The sequence below is a fragment of the Suricata suricatta genome, chromosome 3 (assembly GCF_006229205.1).
Source record: "Suricata suricatta isolate VVHF042 chromosome 3, meerkat_22Aug2017_6uvM2_HiC, whole genome shotgun sequence".
NCBI classification, from domain to species: domain Eukaryota; kingdom Metazoa; phylum Chordata; class Mammalia; order Carnivora; family Herpestidae; genus Suricata; species Suricata suricatta.
The window spans coordinates 75,232,022-75,247,891 of NC_043702.1; the positions used below are offsets into that span (position 1 = coordinate 75,232,022).

The 15,870-nt window shown below is 40.4% G+C and overlaps 1 protein-coding gene across 5 annotated transcripts in view; it reads right to left on the reverse strand.

Moving 5' to 3' along the window:
• FMNL2 (formin like 2) overlaps positions 1-15,870 on the reverse strand; it is a 307,011-nt gene that overhangs the window by 67,907 nt on the left and 223,234 nt on the right. For all 5 annotated transcript variants that reach the window (XM_029934582.1, XM_029934585.1, XM_029934586.1 and 2 more), the window contains exon 7: positions 311-419. In XM_029934582.1, coding sequence (XP_029790442.1) covers positions 311-419 — 109 coding nt within the window. The remainder of the gene's footprint in view (positions 1-310; positions 420-15,870) is intronic.

Consider the following 15,870-nt stretch of genomic DNA (forward strand, 5'->3'; position numbering starts at 1 on the left):
CACTCCTAATGCTCTAAAGTTGGTCCATTATTGCCCAGAATCAGTGGCTTATTCTGTCCCAAGTGGTCACATTCACCAACTAATCTAAACAACTTTATGACTGTAGGAGGAAGACATCTTCCCTCTAAATAAACGCTAATTAAAATTAAAAGGCAGTGAGTTAAACCTTGAGCATTAAAATGAATCAAACCCTTTTTCACAATTATATTAATTCCTGATATTTACTTCGAATACAATCAAACCAAAGAGGACAAGATCTGAATCTGACAGAATTTTCCAGATTTTTTAAAGAATCAGAACACAAACCTACCTGGTAATTCATGATGGCGCGTAAACACATGATACAGACATGCACGTCGTCTTTCTTACTCACTAATCTTGAGTTTTTCAGGGTTCTTCTGCTTGGCAAAGTATTATATCTACAAATAAAAAGGGAAACTTCCATGAAACTACAAGTTACCTTCTTAGGAGAGACACATCCACTTAAAAAATGGCAACTGTTCTCTATCTTTACCTGCACCTAAGTGAGGATTACAGGTTGAAACCACTGCCATCGAACCCATCACCACAAAGCTATTTCCGGGGACTGCAAAGCCTACACAATTCTGTGTACTGGTCGTCATTGCGTCAAGCCAAATACCACAATGAAATTAAACTTCATTCGCAGCATATAGCACATCAGTGCACGAGATTCACCAACAACCCCAGGCTCCTAATCAGGAAGCAGTTATCTCAAACCACATGCATAAAGACTCCATTTGCAAACAAGTGAAGGGGTGAAGCCTCAGCTTACACCTAGACCTCCAGTCATCTGACCCAAGTTTAACTGCCCCTTCCCATTATTGCTCTCAGGAGTCCTGCCTAGGCAAGGTCCTACATTACCAACTTTGATAACAGCTTGTGATATTAGACTTTAACTGTACACAAGTCCTTAACAGTATGCAAATGCCTCCACCGCCTGACCCCTCCCCTAAAGCCCGGTATGGAAGCTGAAGCTTACATGGGAATATGCTGGTATGTGAGAAGAGGTTTCAATGTTAAGACTCATTCTTGAGACCCTACACTGCTAAGCCCCAGTTCTCCTGTCTAGAGACTGAGCAGAGCCTGCACGTGTAAAGAAGTGGCAAGGTAAACACTGCTAGTAGACAAGCTAACACCACCAAGAGCGTCAACGTGAGCTTTCAGTCAGTCCCCCCAAGTACAGCTTTCCCTGCAACTCCAAACCCAAAAATATAAGTCAGTTTCAAAAGTTGTCAACTCCTCTCCCAGAGTCCATGACAGAAATGGTCTACAAAAAAATAAGCCCCAGGCCTGCCTTCTTCCTGAATTAAAAAATTTAAAGGACGTTATGATGAATGTTAACTACCTTCAAAAGTCCCACAGGTGCAGGCTAAGAGTTGAAAACTGAACTGACAGGTCTGAAGCTGTTCGGCTGAGCAGCCCTTTTAATTCACTTTCTATTCAAAATCTATCAGAGGATTTTTTTTTTTATATAGGTCTACTAACGAGCCAAATAAATTTGTAAAAGGCACTTCAATACATCAGCTTGCCTCCATATACCTGAATGTACAAAATAGCTTGCTGATGCTAGTCTTGGGAAGGATGCTTTCCTCAAGGGTTTCCTGCTTTATTCACTCTTGGGGCAGGGGGAAACTGCAGCAATGGAACTGCAATGCAGTTCTGAATGCAAAAGCAAAGCTAAGAAAACATTCAGATTTGGGTGATAGTAAGTATACTTTCAACCTCTACAATACAACTGTAAAACATGTCCCTTCACCATAGCCCCAGCCCACGCCTGTCTGCGAACACTCTTCATGGAGGTCTCACAGAGATTGGTGCCTCTTCAAATAACAGCCATACAGCTGACCTGATCCAAATGTATGTGGTCTTCTTGGACTCTATCAGAAATTCTTTCCCCTCCTCTTTCCTAATTTATTTTAACCTGTTTTGCGTTTCTTTATTGGCATTACTTGTCAAGTATGTAATAGCTGATGAGAGAGACAGTTGGCCTTTTTAATTGAATGCAGTGGCTACCAGAGCACAACAAAGTTATCTATGATTAAGTTTGAAAAGAAAAAATGTGATTTTCAAGGAAATCAACCATCCTTTGCTAAATTATATTTATGTGCAGCAAATGACTGCAGAGGATCCACTGACCAAAGCAAGGGACTCTTTCAGGAAAAGGGACAGGTCAGTTCTACACACTTGTGTATTTCTGCATCACTTCCAATACATTTTAATGGGTCTGCTAAGTAGACCAAACATACTCATATAATGGTGTTTCCTAAGAGATGTCAGGAAAGATAGCAGGTTCCTTCCTTTTCCTTATTAATCTAGTTCTTCAGCTTCAGGATTGTAATAAGACTGTAACAGCTGAAAATATCTTTGTCATTACTTGCATTATTGGTAGAAACTAGCAAAAATAGATTAATTATAACATTCTAATCACTAAGTGTTAACAGAAAAGGCTTCTATTCATTGTAGTTGGTGGGTAATCTCAAATAAATATTCTGGATCAATATTTAAAATGTGTTTAATGTAAAACTATATGTATATAAATACTTAAGGAGCTTAAAAATATGTGTAAGTTAAAACACCATGTATCTGATTTGTTGATATTCTGTGCTTAAAAAAAAGAGATTGGCTTCTTTCTAAATATCTGGTACTTGATCTACAATTTGTTTTTCTCCTGTTTTGGGGTTTATATAAAACTAAAGAACTAAAGACAATATTTGAAATTGTTGTGTTTAAAATCACAGCATCACTGTACTTTTTAAAAATCACCGATACAACCACTAACCAAAAAAAATCAGCATTGAACACATGAGAGAGATGGAAAGAATAAAAATAAGATGATTATTAAGGAGAAGCTCTTGGCTGCTGGTTGATGGAATTCTGGAGCAGAACCAAACCAGATGCAGTTAAGTCAGAAAAGACTGAGAAAGACCCAAAAAAAAAAAAGAGAGGTCCGTGCTATCCTTTATACCAGTCTTCCCTGATAGAAAGAAAACTCAAGCCCAAAGAAACTACAGCCACACAGCAAGTAAAAATTAAGAGACAAGACTTCAAGTGTCCGCACTGAGATTCAGGGCAGTGTCTTTTTACAAGTTACAACTCATGGACAATCTGTCAGGTTATCATATGAAAAAGCTACGGCCTACAGCCATCTGTGCTGGCAAATTCTTTGTCAAATGTTCTTATCCATCATCCAGACAGCAGTGGGTCTACGAAGGCATCATTTACCCGACTCCCAGTAACGATTCCTCCAGCCGGGACTGAGGCTCGGTTTGCTAAGAACAGCATCATCTAGGCATCTTTTTCAGAACATGGTGGTCCATGCACTTGGTGAGCAGTTTTCTTTTTAAATCTTTATCCTCTATCACGTATCACAAAAGTGAAGATTTGTTTTAACTTAATAGGAAATCTTGCTCAATTTATTTTGGAATTGTTATTCTAAACGAACTTTCTCCCATTAAGTAAACACACTCTGATAAATGTCACAACTCTTTACCTCTGTAAATACAAAGTATTTGCAAATAACTTAGGATCACATTAAATCTCTCAGGCTTGATTTTAGGGGTAGTGCCATGGTTTTGAATGTACATTAATCTACTCTTCAACATGCACATTTTGTGAAATTTGACTATTTCATATTTGGTTTATTTGCCTTAAATATCAGCCAAGTAATATCTTTTTTTTTCTTTTGGGTTGGTTTTAATTTTAGCCCCAATGTATAATATTGATATAATACCCAAAACACATGTCTCCATATAGTGGTTTTAACAGATCCCCTTAAGTTGATGTTAAAATACTAATCGACTTAAGACTAACAATTCTTAGATCCACTGAACCACAAGGACTCACAAGGTGAGCAATCTAGAAGTACTGGCCTCAGGGTACCTGGCTGGATCAGTCAGTTAAGCATCTGACTCCTGATTTCAGCTCAGGTTCACGGGTTTGAGCCCTGTGTCGGGCTCTGCACGGACAGTACAGAGCCTCTTTGGGACTCTGTCTGTCCCTCTCTCTGCCCTCCCCCACTCAGCCCCTTTCTCTCTCAAAATAAACATTTAAAAATTTTTTATGAAAGTACTAGGGCACCCGAGTGGCTCTCAGTAGGTTGAGCGTCCAACTTTGGCTCAGGTTATGATCTCGCAGTTCATGGGTTCAGGCCCTGCCTCAGGCTCTGTGCTGACAACTCAGAGCCTGGAGCCTGCTTCTGGTTCCATGTCTCTCTCTGCCCCTTCCCCGCTCACACTGTCTCCCTCTCTCACAAATAAACATTAAAAAAAATTTATAGCTGTTTCACTAAGATGGTGCCAAAGGCGAAGAAAGAAGCCCCCCTCCCCAAGCTGGAGCCAAAGCAAAGGCTTTGAAGGCCAAGAAAGCAGTGCTGAAAGATGTCCACAGTCATAAAAACAAAAAAAGGAGATCTGCAGGTCACTGCATTCTGATGGGCCAAGACACCGCATCTCTGAAGGCGGCCCTAATATCCTCGAACGAGCGCCCCCAGGAGAAACAAGCTTGACCACTATGTCATCAAGTTCCCCGACTACCGAGTCAGCCATGAAGAAAACAGAAGACAACAACACTCTCGTGTTCATTGTGGATGTCAAGGCCGACAAGCATCAGATCCAACAGGCTGTGAAGAAGCTCTATGACACTGATGTGGCCAAGCTCAAAACTCTGGTCATGCCCGATGGAGAAAAGAAGGCATATGTTCAACTGGCTCCTGACTATGATGCTTTGGATGTTGCCAAAAAACTGGGATCATCTGCGTCCAGCTGGTTAAATCTAAATCTTTTCACCATAAAAAAAAATTTATCGAAGTACTGACCTCAATTAAGTAGTATACTTAGTGTGATGAACACTGGGTGCTGTGTGGAAATGGTGAATGACAATATTGTACACCTGGAAACTAACATTATACTGTAAGTTAACAAAGTGAAATTTAAATAAAAACTAACGAATAAAATAAAAGTACTGACAAACTGAGGGTTGATGGGGGATGCGGGAGAGGGGGAAATGGGTGATGGGCATGGAGGAGGGCACTTGTTGGGATGAGCGCTGGTTGTTATATGGAAACCAAGAAGCAAGTAGCATCAGAAAAACTAGACTTTGAAAAAAAAAAATCTAGTTCCCTGGAGCCAAATGTCCACCTGATGTCAACAAGGCTGAATACAATGATACAGTCTGAACAGAAAAAGGTTGAAGGTAATTGATAACGGATTAGTGCCACGCAAAATTCCACCAAATGTATGAGTTACACGGACTCCCTTAGGTTGAGTTGGAAAATCACAGCAATAATCAGTCACCAATTAAAAACTGAAGCAGCTTGAAACCAGTCACCAAAACCAAAGTGTATGCACATGTGCTGGTGCATAATCACGTTGACACACGTAAATAAGATTCAATACACCACAGCTGAAAGAAACGTTTGGTAAGGGAGCCTGCATCCGGTTCATGCCACAGCCCTTCAGGCAAGCCACGTTCACCTTTCACAAGCACTGATCATCTGAGTTTAGCTCTTTGTAAAAACTTTCCACAGAGACCTGAGCTTTACAAGAATTAAATGGGTGACTCAGCAGAAGCTCTGGGTGCTTCTGTGGTAATCCAACAGACTTGGCACATCTACCATTCTGGAATTATACACAGTGAAACCAACTGCTGCAATATTTCCTTCCTAAAGGTATTATGAAACTTCATATAAATTAGAGACTCTGAGCAGAGCCAGTTGAAGGCTATCCCTCTGGTTCACTGTGGCAGATTTAAAAGACCCCAGTGACAGGCAGTTTCTCCTGGTTTCCTCCGATGAGCCTTCCTCCTGTCCTGTGTACTATGTCTCTAGTGATCCCAAATTCTGTCAACAACCAATGCTGTTAAGTTCCCCTAACAGAGGCTTAAAATCGGCATCTTCCCCAGTCCTCAAATCTCACAGTACATCAGAGCTTAATCTAGGACAAGGAGGAAAAAGAGGCTTGGAAGCAAGTTCATTTCCATTCTGCCCCTCTGCTGGCTGCCAGGCTGATGGCTTTCCCTGTGATTATGGAGCTACTGGTTTTCAAGGCTACTGTGGAACTGGGGAGCGGGCCAGAGCCTTGGCCGGGTAAGTGAAATGCCACAAAGCCAGCTGTTTCTACCAAGACTCACTCATTTTTCCTACATACATACTCCTCAGACTCTTTCAAAACTAGCTAATTCCTGGAATTCTGAAAAATGTTGGTTTCTGGCATATTTCGCCAGTTTCCTCATTGTTTTTATGGGTGACTGCATTCAAAGAGTCCTGACTCCCTCATTTTCACTGACATCCATATCAGACATTTAGAGATGATTTTCTGCCCAATGAAGTCATTCTGAGTATGTGTCACTATTCCTTCAAGTTAATGGGAGCAGGTCTAATGAAATCCGAAGACCATCGGGTCTCTCTGGTGACTCCAGGCAGCTTCCCGGAGACATAAGGGTTGGAGAGAATGCCTTCAGAATCCAAAGGGAAAAAACAAGGGAATAAACTATATAATGGAGGGACTGTGAACCAAGGCCAGCCCTGGAGGACGGTTCCTACACGCGGGCTGTCCCGAGAACCGGTCTTCCCCACCTTGGGCAAGCAGATCTCTGGGGCTCTGGATGCCTGGACACAAAAGAAGATTTTGAATTTTTGGAATTCCTATCATTTATAGGAAAAAAATGGGAGATGAATATTTAGGGATTTTTTTTTGAGGTCTCAAGAATTTTAAGGAAATCCTGTCTTTTGAGAGGTCATTTTGACCAAAACCTTGTAGGAAACTAATACCACCACATTTCTTGGACTCTTTTCATTTGAGAACTGCCTGCTATTCTGTCAAGCACTGCACTCAAACCTAAATGTTACCCTAGCATTTGAAGAAGAGACACTGTCTTGGAAAAGCTGCCAATTGGAATTCACAAAATTCTGTGAATATGGAAAGAAACAGATTACAAACCTGACTTAAGATCAAAACCCAAGAGAACGGACTCTAACCACTTATATTAATTATGTTCGTCAGTAGTGTTATATGTATGTACACAAAAAAGAAGGTGTAAGTCAAAGCTGATATGAGTAAAAAGCATAAAAACTAGGCAATTTCTATAGTTATCTTTTAAGAAACCTATACAAACCATTTTCTGATTAGTACTACGGTGACAACTGCCATCTGAGCCACCTACTTCATGGGCAGTAATTAATGTGCTGAGAGGCAGGTGGTGAGAGCAGTGGCAGCAGGTCCCATGGGGAAAGAGGGTCTTTGTTTCATTTTATTTATTTATTTTTAAGAAACAGACTCTTCTTTTTTAAGTTTGTATTTGAGCAAGAGAGAGAGTGTGCTCACCTAAGCTGAGGAGGGGCAGAGAGGGGGAGGGGTGAGGCGCAGAGAGGGAGAGGGAGATGGAGAGAAAATCCCAAGCAGGCTCCACACTGTCAGCACAGAGCCTCATGCGGGGTTGAACTCATGAACCATGAGATCATGACCTGAGCTGAAACCAAGAGTTGGATGCTTAACCTACTGAACCACCAGGTGCCACTCCATGGAGCAGTGTGATCTCAAGGTCCTGAGTTCAAGCCCCACCAACTGAGCCACACAGGTGCCCCAAGAAGGCATTTGCTTCGAGCACCCTTCGGAATGACTGATGAGTGAGCTCCAACCCACTGACTTATTCTATTAGGAAATGACAAGGCAAGTAAAACCTGAATTTTTGACTCCAAAAACAGAATGGCAAGACCAACAAAGAAAACTCAGGAAAGCAGGGATCTTGGACGATCTGCTTGGCTAGAAATTAGATGTTTACACAGGAATTTTTCTTGCCAGGCACATGTTGGTAGCCTGAATTACATGTTAATGCTTCCTAGAGTTCTGGTTAGAGTCATGTTTTGCAACCCTTAAACAACTACTCATTGTAACAGAGTTTAAAAAGGAAGCTATAGTAACTATGAACTAGTGTCTCATGTTTAGGAATCTAACAAACAAGTTGGAGTAGTCAAACTAAAAAGCCTCTGCACAGAAAGGAAACAGTGTTAAAAGGTAACCTACAAAATGGAAGTAAATATTTACAAACCATTAATACCCAAAGCATATAAGGAACTCCACCAGTCAATAGAAAAAAACAAAGAACAACAACAAAAAAAACCCACAAACAAAAAAACGTTAGCCTAATTAAAGAATGAGCAAAGGACTTGAATAGACATTTTCCCAAAGAAGACATTCACAAGACCAACAATATCTAAAAAGATGCTCAACATCACCAATCATCATGGAAATCAAATCAAAACCACAATGAGATCTCACCTAACCTCTGTCAGGATCACTACTGTCAAAAAACAAAAGGTAACAAGTATTGGCAATGGTGTAGAGAAATGAAAACCCTTATGCACTGTTGATGGGAATATGAATTATGCAGACACCAAGGAGAACAGTATGGAGTTCCTCAAAAAGTTAAAAATAGAACTATCCTAAGATTCAGCAACCTCACTTCTGGGTATTTATCCAAGAGAATGGAAATCAAAATCTCCAAGAGATATTTGCACACCTGTATTCAGTACAGCATTATTTATAATAGCCAAGATGTAAAAACAATCTAAATATCCACCAACAGATGAACAGATGAGGAAAAGAAATAGTAATTATGTGACATGATAGAGGCATTAGCAAATGCTACGGGGGGAATCATATTCCAATATACAAAATTTTCAAATCAACATGTTATATATCTGAAACTTACACATTATACAATTTCATCTCAGTAAAAATATTACATTTTCTCTCTCCCTCTTTCCCTCCCTCTCCCTCTCTTTCTTTCTCTCTCTCTCTCTCACACACACACACACACACACACACACACACACACACACACAGCCAGCCATGAAAAAGAAAGGATGAGGAACTATTCCAAGTTAAACGACACTACATAGACATAACTGCTAAGCACAATAAATCATCCTTGCATTGGATCCTGGACAGAGTTTGAAACAGACCAAAAAAAAAAAAAAAAAGTTATGAAATACAGGAGGTAACTGATGAAACTAACAGACTGGACTAAGAAACAGTGTCCATATTACAACATTCTTATTTTGATAATTGTACCATGGTTATGTAAGAGCATGTCCTTGTCTTAGGAAATCTACACTAAAATAATTAGGTGTAAAAGGGCATAGTTCTGTAACCTGCTTTCAAATGGTTAAAGGATGTGTATCTTTACAAAGCAAGTGTGCAAGGAGTAAATGGACAAAACATTAATTTTTCAATCTGTATAAAGAGCATAAGAGGGATCAATGGACTATATTACATTTTTAAAACTATATGAAAATGTATGTAAGTACATAGAGTGGAATATTATTTAGTCTTTAAAAAAAAAAAAGAGGAAATTCTGCAATGTACAACAATATGGATGAACATTGAGGACATCCTGTGAAGTCAGTCAGTCCCAGAAGGAAAGATGCTGTATTAGCCTATTTAAATGAGGTATCTAGGGGGCGTCTGGGTGGCTCAGTCAGTTAAGCCTCTGACTTCGGCTCAGGTCAGATCTCACATTTGTGGGTTCGAGCCCCGCATCAGGCTCTGCACTGACAGCTAGCTCAGTGCCTGGAGCCTGCTCTGGTTCTGTGTCTCCCTCTCTCTGCCCCTCCCCTTCTCATACTCTGTCTCTCTCTGTATCAAAAATAAAAATAAAGCATTAAAAAAAATAAATGAGGTATCTATAACAGTCATGCTCTTAGAAGCAGAGAACAGGGGCGCCTGGGTGGCTCAGTCAGTTAAGCATCTGACTTCAGGTCATGATCTCAGTTTGTGGGTTCAAGCCTCGCGTTGGGTTCTGTGCTGACAGCTCAGAGCCTGGAGCTTGCTTCTGGTTCTGTGTCTACCTTTCTTTCTGTTCCTCCCCCACTCAGTCTCTGTCTCTCTCTCTCTCTCTCAAAATAAAATAAAGACATAAAAATTTTTTCAAAAAAAAGCAGAGAACAGAATGGTGGTTGCCAGAGGCTGGGTGGAGGTGGGTATTGGGAATTGTTAATCAATGACAATTAAGTTTCAGTTATACAAGATGAATAAGTTCTAGAGAGCTACTGTAGAACATTGTGCCCATAGATAACAATACTGTATCGTACACTTACCAATGTGTTTCAAGTGTAAGGTCTCATGTTGAGTGTTGTTACCACAATAAAAGTGGTATGTTAAAAAAAAAATAGGTGATAAACTTAGGAATGAATGACATGCAGCATGTCTATGATAATTCTGGAAGTACAGGAGAAAGAACACTACTTCTCGACAAAAGCCGGGTATGATCAATAGTGGATACATTCAGAGATTATCTGCAAAGCACCAAGTACTTAGTCAACACAAGCTGATCACCCAGCGACACCTTGAAAGAAATCTGATCAGCCATCTATTGTTTTAACATATACTTACTTCTAGACATGGAGACATACTCTTATATGTAGGTCGGTGTACATGTCTGACTCTCCCTGTGACCTAGTAATATCCACAGAAAATATATTACTGTAGAACCCTGAATGAGTGTTTCCTGAAATGACCTAAACCAGACGTTCCCAGAGCCTGGCAAAAAATGTTTTTCGAAAGTCTATAGACCTTTCTTGCCAACATGTGCCAAGTCTGTAATATCGAAGTCCTAATGGCAACAGGAAAAAGAAAAGGTATGTAGTCTTTCTCTTACAGAAAGGATTTCCAAACAATCTAACTATTCAGATATCAAACTAATATCTACCTATAAATAAAAAACAGTAATTAGAACTTCCTTGGAAGCTAAGGTAAGGGTTCAACTCAACAGGGACGCAACGCCAACTGGGAATGTCATGCAATTTGGCATAATTTTACTAGTCTTTTATGGTTCCAAGGTCTGGGCTTAATATAACTGTACCAAGATTTGGAGTTTTAGGTTTCCTCTCTTACTCTTCAGACATGACATCACTTGGGCCTATTTCTATCAATTAACCTCATAAAATATACGACACTGAAAAAAGTGAAACCAGCACTTTCTGACTGTCTCCACAGCCAAAAGAAACAGAGTGGAAAGAGTTGAATCCAGATAGTTCAGAGTGGAGGTAAAGAAAGAAAAGGAAACAGGGTGGGGAGGGCGAGGGGGACAGAATGAACCTTTATTAGCTTTTGAAATGTTCTGTTTGTCCCGATTTCCTACAGGACCAGCTGACAAGAAGACAGGGCCTGTGAATCAAGAGGTCTCCATACGTGCTTTCTCAACAGAGTAAGTGAGCAAACAGCCGGCCAACCACTGTATGAACGGAGAGCCATTATTTGTCTGAATTTTCTGTTTTCATTATATTCCCTTTGACAAAGGTATTTGCTGTTGAGTTGCTAATTAATCCATACATATCCCTAAGTGAAAAGGGTTCAAGGAAGCCATCTATATCCTGTGACCTTTAAATACAAGTATTTCTATGTTTATTCCAAATTACGCCTGCTTTTCATAAGCCTTCAACAGATCACTGCCAACGAGCTAAGATGATAATTCCATACCCTGGCCTTCAAAATATTACATAACCTGGCTCTAAACTGCTTCCAGCCAGACTCATCTATTCATTGTTTCCTATTAAACAAACCATGTGGTCTCACCACTGAACCGATGCTCATGCCACTTTCCCTCCTTCTCCCCTTTCAGAGTCCCTCCCCCCACTCTAACTCACTGCTCTTTCGCATCCAGACCACATCATGAATCTTCCCTGGATTTTACTGTTCACTCAGCCTCTCAAGTTCCATACACTGGTGCCGGTTATACTCTGATGACACCTGACATAGGTCAGGTACACAGGTCACATACATGTCTTCTCAATCAAATCATAGAGACATCTGACACAGAGGTCAGAAAACTGATTCTAAATCCTGGCTCTGTCACTTACCAGGTATGGATAACTTCTCTGAGCCTCAGCTTCCTCATCCATAAAATGGAGCTAATAGTCCTTGAATACCTCCCCAAAAAACTCATAAAGATTTAATGATATAAGTGTAAAAATGTCCTTTATTAGCCATGAATCATATACAAAGAGTTTATGTATCTTTCTGTATCCTCAGCACTGCTGTTGGGCAAAACAGCATTCACCTGTTAAGTATGTGATTAAGTCTTGCTTATGAAGGTCCTGGACCACAGCTGTAGAAGTTCCTGAGTCATCTTCAAGTTTTCCCTCAATCCTCTATGGTTAACATGGACTGTCCATTCACTATTGAGCCAAGTTCTTTACAGGAATTAATTTAATATCATAACATGAGAGGGAGGTCCCAGACCCTATCATCTATGTGTAACAATCAGGGTACCTATGAGACAGATCCCAATAATGCATTGGTCAGAGGACCTGCAGACCGTAACCTCTTTCAGTTGGTCTTTACTGCAGAAAAGACCCAGAGAAGAGGTGGCACAAATGAAATCAGTGTTTCTCAAAGTGAAAAATAGTTGACAAATCTGCTTGTATGGTGCACCACAAGCTATACTTAGAACTCACATTTTCACTAGCAGGGCCATTAAAATCAGCTCCTAGCTAAAAAGCTGAAATGTACATTCTTAATCCAAGTACATTTTTCTCTATTTACAACTTGAAATAAATAAATACAAAAATCTGAAGCACAATAATGCAACACCTTCAGCTGTTTCTCTTACAAAATGTGCTGAAAAGTAAAATTGGAAGTCTGTAGTTGCAGATCATTTTTATCAAGTCTGTAAATTTAGAAAATATTTTACGAAGAGTTATTGCATCCTGGAACCTCAGATCTTCAGGGCAAAAGTCTATCAGGCCAAGGAGTATCTTGCATTTCTCATCTCTCAGAAATAACATTCATGTGTTGCCTATAACGAATGTCTCATTTTTTTCCTCTCCTTCCTTTACTTTTTATTTTTTATTTTTTTTTTACCTTTTTACTTTTATTCTTTACTTTCCTTTTTTTTTTTCCTCCTTCTAAATTCAGGGTTAATGAGCATTTCAATCAGTATCTGCCATCTGATCAAAAGAGAGAACTTGAGCTTTGGTAATTTTTTAACCTATTTTTCTTTGTAATTTCCCCCCCCCTTTAAGTTGGACTCTGTGGAAATAGAAAGTTTCCATACAGAAAGTTTGAATACATGGAGTTAAGGACAAGGACTACTGATAGAACAAAATACAGATTACAACTCTCAATAATGAATACTATAAAACATCTGAGGTGATTTGTGTAACTTGAGGAAAGAGAAAAGAGAATAATGACTATTTTAAAAATTACACTGCTAATTTATGTAAACTGGAACATGAAAAGAACTGAGTTCTCCTTGTTGTGAATCAAGGTAAAAACTGCTTTAGTTTCTAATTATTCAATTAAAAGATCCTTTTTTAATCTAATACTATAATAGTTTAAGATGTTACACGAGGGGCACCTGGGTGACTCAGTCGGTTAAGCCTCTGACTTTGGCTCAGGTCAGAATCTCACAGTTCGTGGGTTTGAGCCCCGCATCGGGCTCTGTGCTGACAGCTAGCTCAGAGTCTGGAGCCTGTCTTTGGATTCTGTGTCTCCCTCTCTCTCTGACCCTCCCCTGCTCATGCTGTCTCTTTCTCTCTCTCAAAAATAAATAAAAACATTAAAAACATTTTTTTAAAAAGGAGGTTACATGATTTTCTTCCCCCAATAACTGAAATCAAAGGTAAAGCTCTACTATTGAAATAAAAGAGCTTATAAGAGCTTCAAAGAGCCCCACTCTTCTAGAATACATCTTATTCTCCAGGCAAACTGGTCAGAGTTGGTGTTCCCATCTATTTAAGCAACAGCAGGAATACTACTGTGAATACAAGTATTTACTGTAATAAAGCTGAATCCACTACCTGGGCCATTGGCCCAGGCATGGATATAGGTCTACAGCAACCAGGTAAGTCCTTGAACAATAACCACATCTGTGATCCCTTCCAGATTCCAACTTTGCTATTTCGACTAATGATCCTACTTCTCTTCTGACCGATCATACACAAAATGTTCTCTTTACCACTTTGACCACCAAATCAATTCTGGACCATCTTCATACGTGGCCTTTGCTGTGTGTTCTAAGTGTTCGGGCACCTCCTGCAGAGCTCCAAGCATCAGCACCTGTTCCTCCAATCAACACCCAGTGCACCACCGGACCCTACACACGTGAAAAGATCAACCACCTCATGTGATTTCCTGTGCTGCTGCCTACCAGATAAAAGCCAAACTCCAAAATTCAAAGTTATTTATTAGGTGCCATCTCCCTAATTGGTTCACAGGTATACACTACATGTATAGTACATCAGTTCTAAAACAACATACAGGGGCGCCTGGGTGGCTCAGTCGGTTAAGCCTCCGGCTTCGGCTCAGGTCAGATCTCGCGTTCGTGAGTTCCAGCCCCGCATCAGGCTCTGTGCTGACAGCCCAGAGCCTGGAGCCTGCTTCCAGTTCTGTGTCTCCTCTCTCTGCCCCTCCCCCTCTCATGCTCTGTCTCTCTCAGTCTCAAAAATAAATTAAAAAAAAAAACAACATTAAAACAACAAACAAAAATCTGAAAAAAATCTTGCCTTTGGTGAAAAATAGTCACTATTTTCATTTGATCAACTTTTTTTCAATGCCTTCCCATCTGCACATAGGCAAAAATGAAATCGTATAAATACAGAACTTTTTGTCCAACTCTCATCTGTTGTTTAGAAATTACTTTTTCATGTTTCTACTTGTTTTGTAACAGCTAACCTATACTGATCAATTATGTTGACAGCATATTGAAGATGGTCTCCACTAGCTCCTCTGACATCTTCATGTGAAGTAGAAAAAGGCACATCTTCTGAGAAAGATCAGCAAAAGCCTTTCCTGCACAAGACAACTCACATAAAGACAGGCAGACACCCTGACATTAAGAGACTATTTACTGAGGAGAAAAAATCATCCTGTGAATAAACAGGCAGGATAACATGGTCTGGAAGTTGGAGTCAGGCCTGCTCACTTCACATCCCACCCCCTATTCTGGTTGATCCCAGGCAAGTTGCTTAGCCACTCGAGACCTCAGTATCTTTGCAGGGTAAGAGTCGTCGTGATCTCATAAAGCCGTGGTGAGCAGTAAATCACTGAGGGGCCATAGAACAGTGCCTGGCACATGGCAGACACTCAGTATGTTTTTACCTCCAGTAAAAATTACATCAATGTCATCTATTATCCTTGTGCCTATTGTGAAATATTTTTAAAACTTACTCCCATGGAAAACATTGCCAGGAGTGGGGTAACTGTGCTAAAGCATTTATCAACAAGGATCTAAGTTTGATCCTCTTCATCTCTTCATGTAAATCCACTGAGGATAATAAATGATAAATACTCAGATGAGGACTATTCAGGAAATGCCATTCCTTTCGATAATAATCTCAGGAAAAACCATGAAATTGATTCTGGGGGGACCTTAGGAAGAAATACTCAGAAGTTAGCATCTTAGAGGAAATGTGGATCTTGGTTCCCTTACCACACTGGGAAGGGTCAGTCGGGGTTACCTACAAGGTAGTTGCTAACTAACCCTTTCCAGCTTTGTCTATGACCCAATCTCTCCATTAAATAGCCCTCGGCCTCCATCATAAAGGACAGGTTCTTCCCTCTTTCCCAAATGTGCCTGACCTTTGCTCATCTGTCTCTTCACTTTTCTTCTACCTGAAGTACTTTCCTCACCCGAAGATCAACTCTGGCCATCACCCAAAGTCCCAGTTAAAATCTGGATCCTTCTTCCATGCTTAGTGTTCTACCCACCACCAGAGGGGCGCCTGGGTGGCTCAGTCAGTTAAGTGTCTGACGTTGGCCCAGGTCATGGTCTCACAGTTCGTGAGTTGGAGCCCCACATCTGGGCTAACAGTTCGGAGCTTGGAGTCTGCTGTGGATTCTGTGTCTCCCTCTC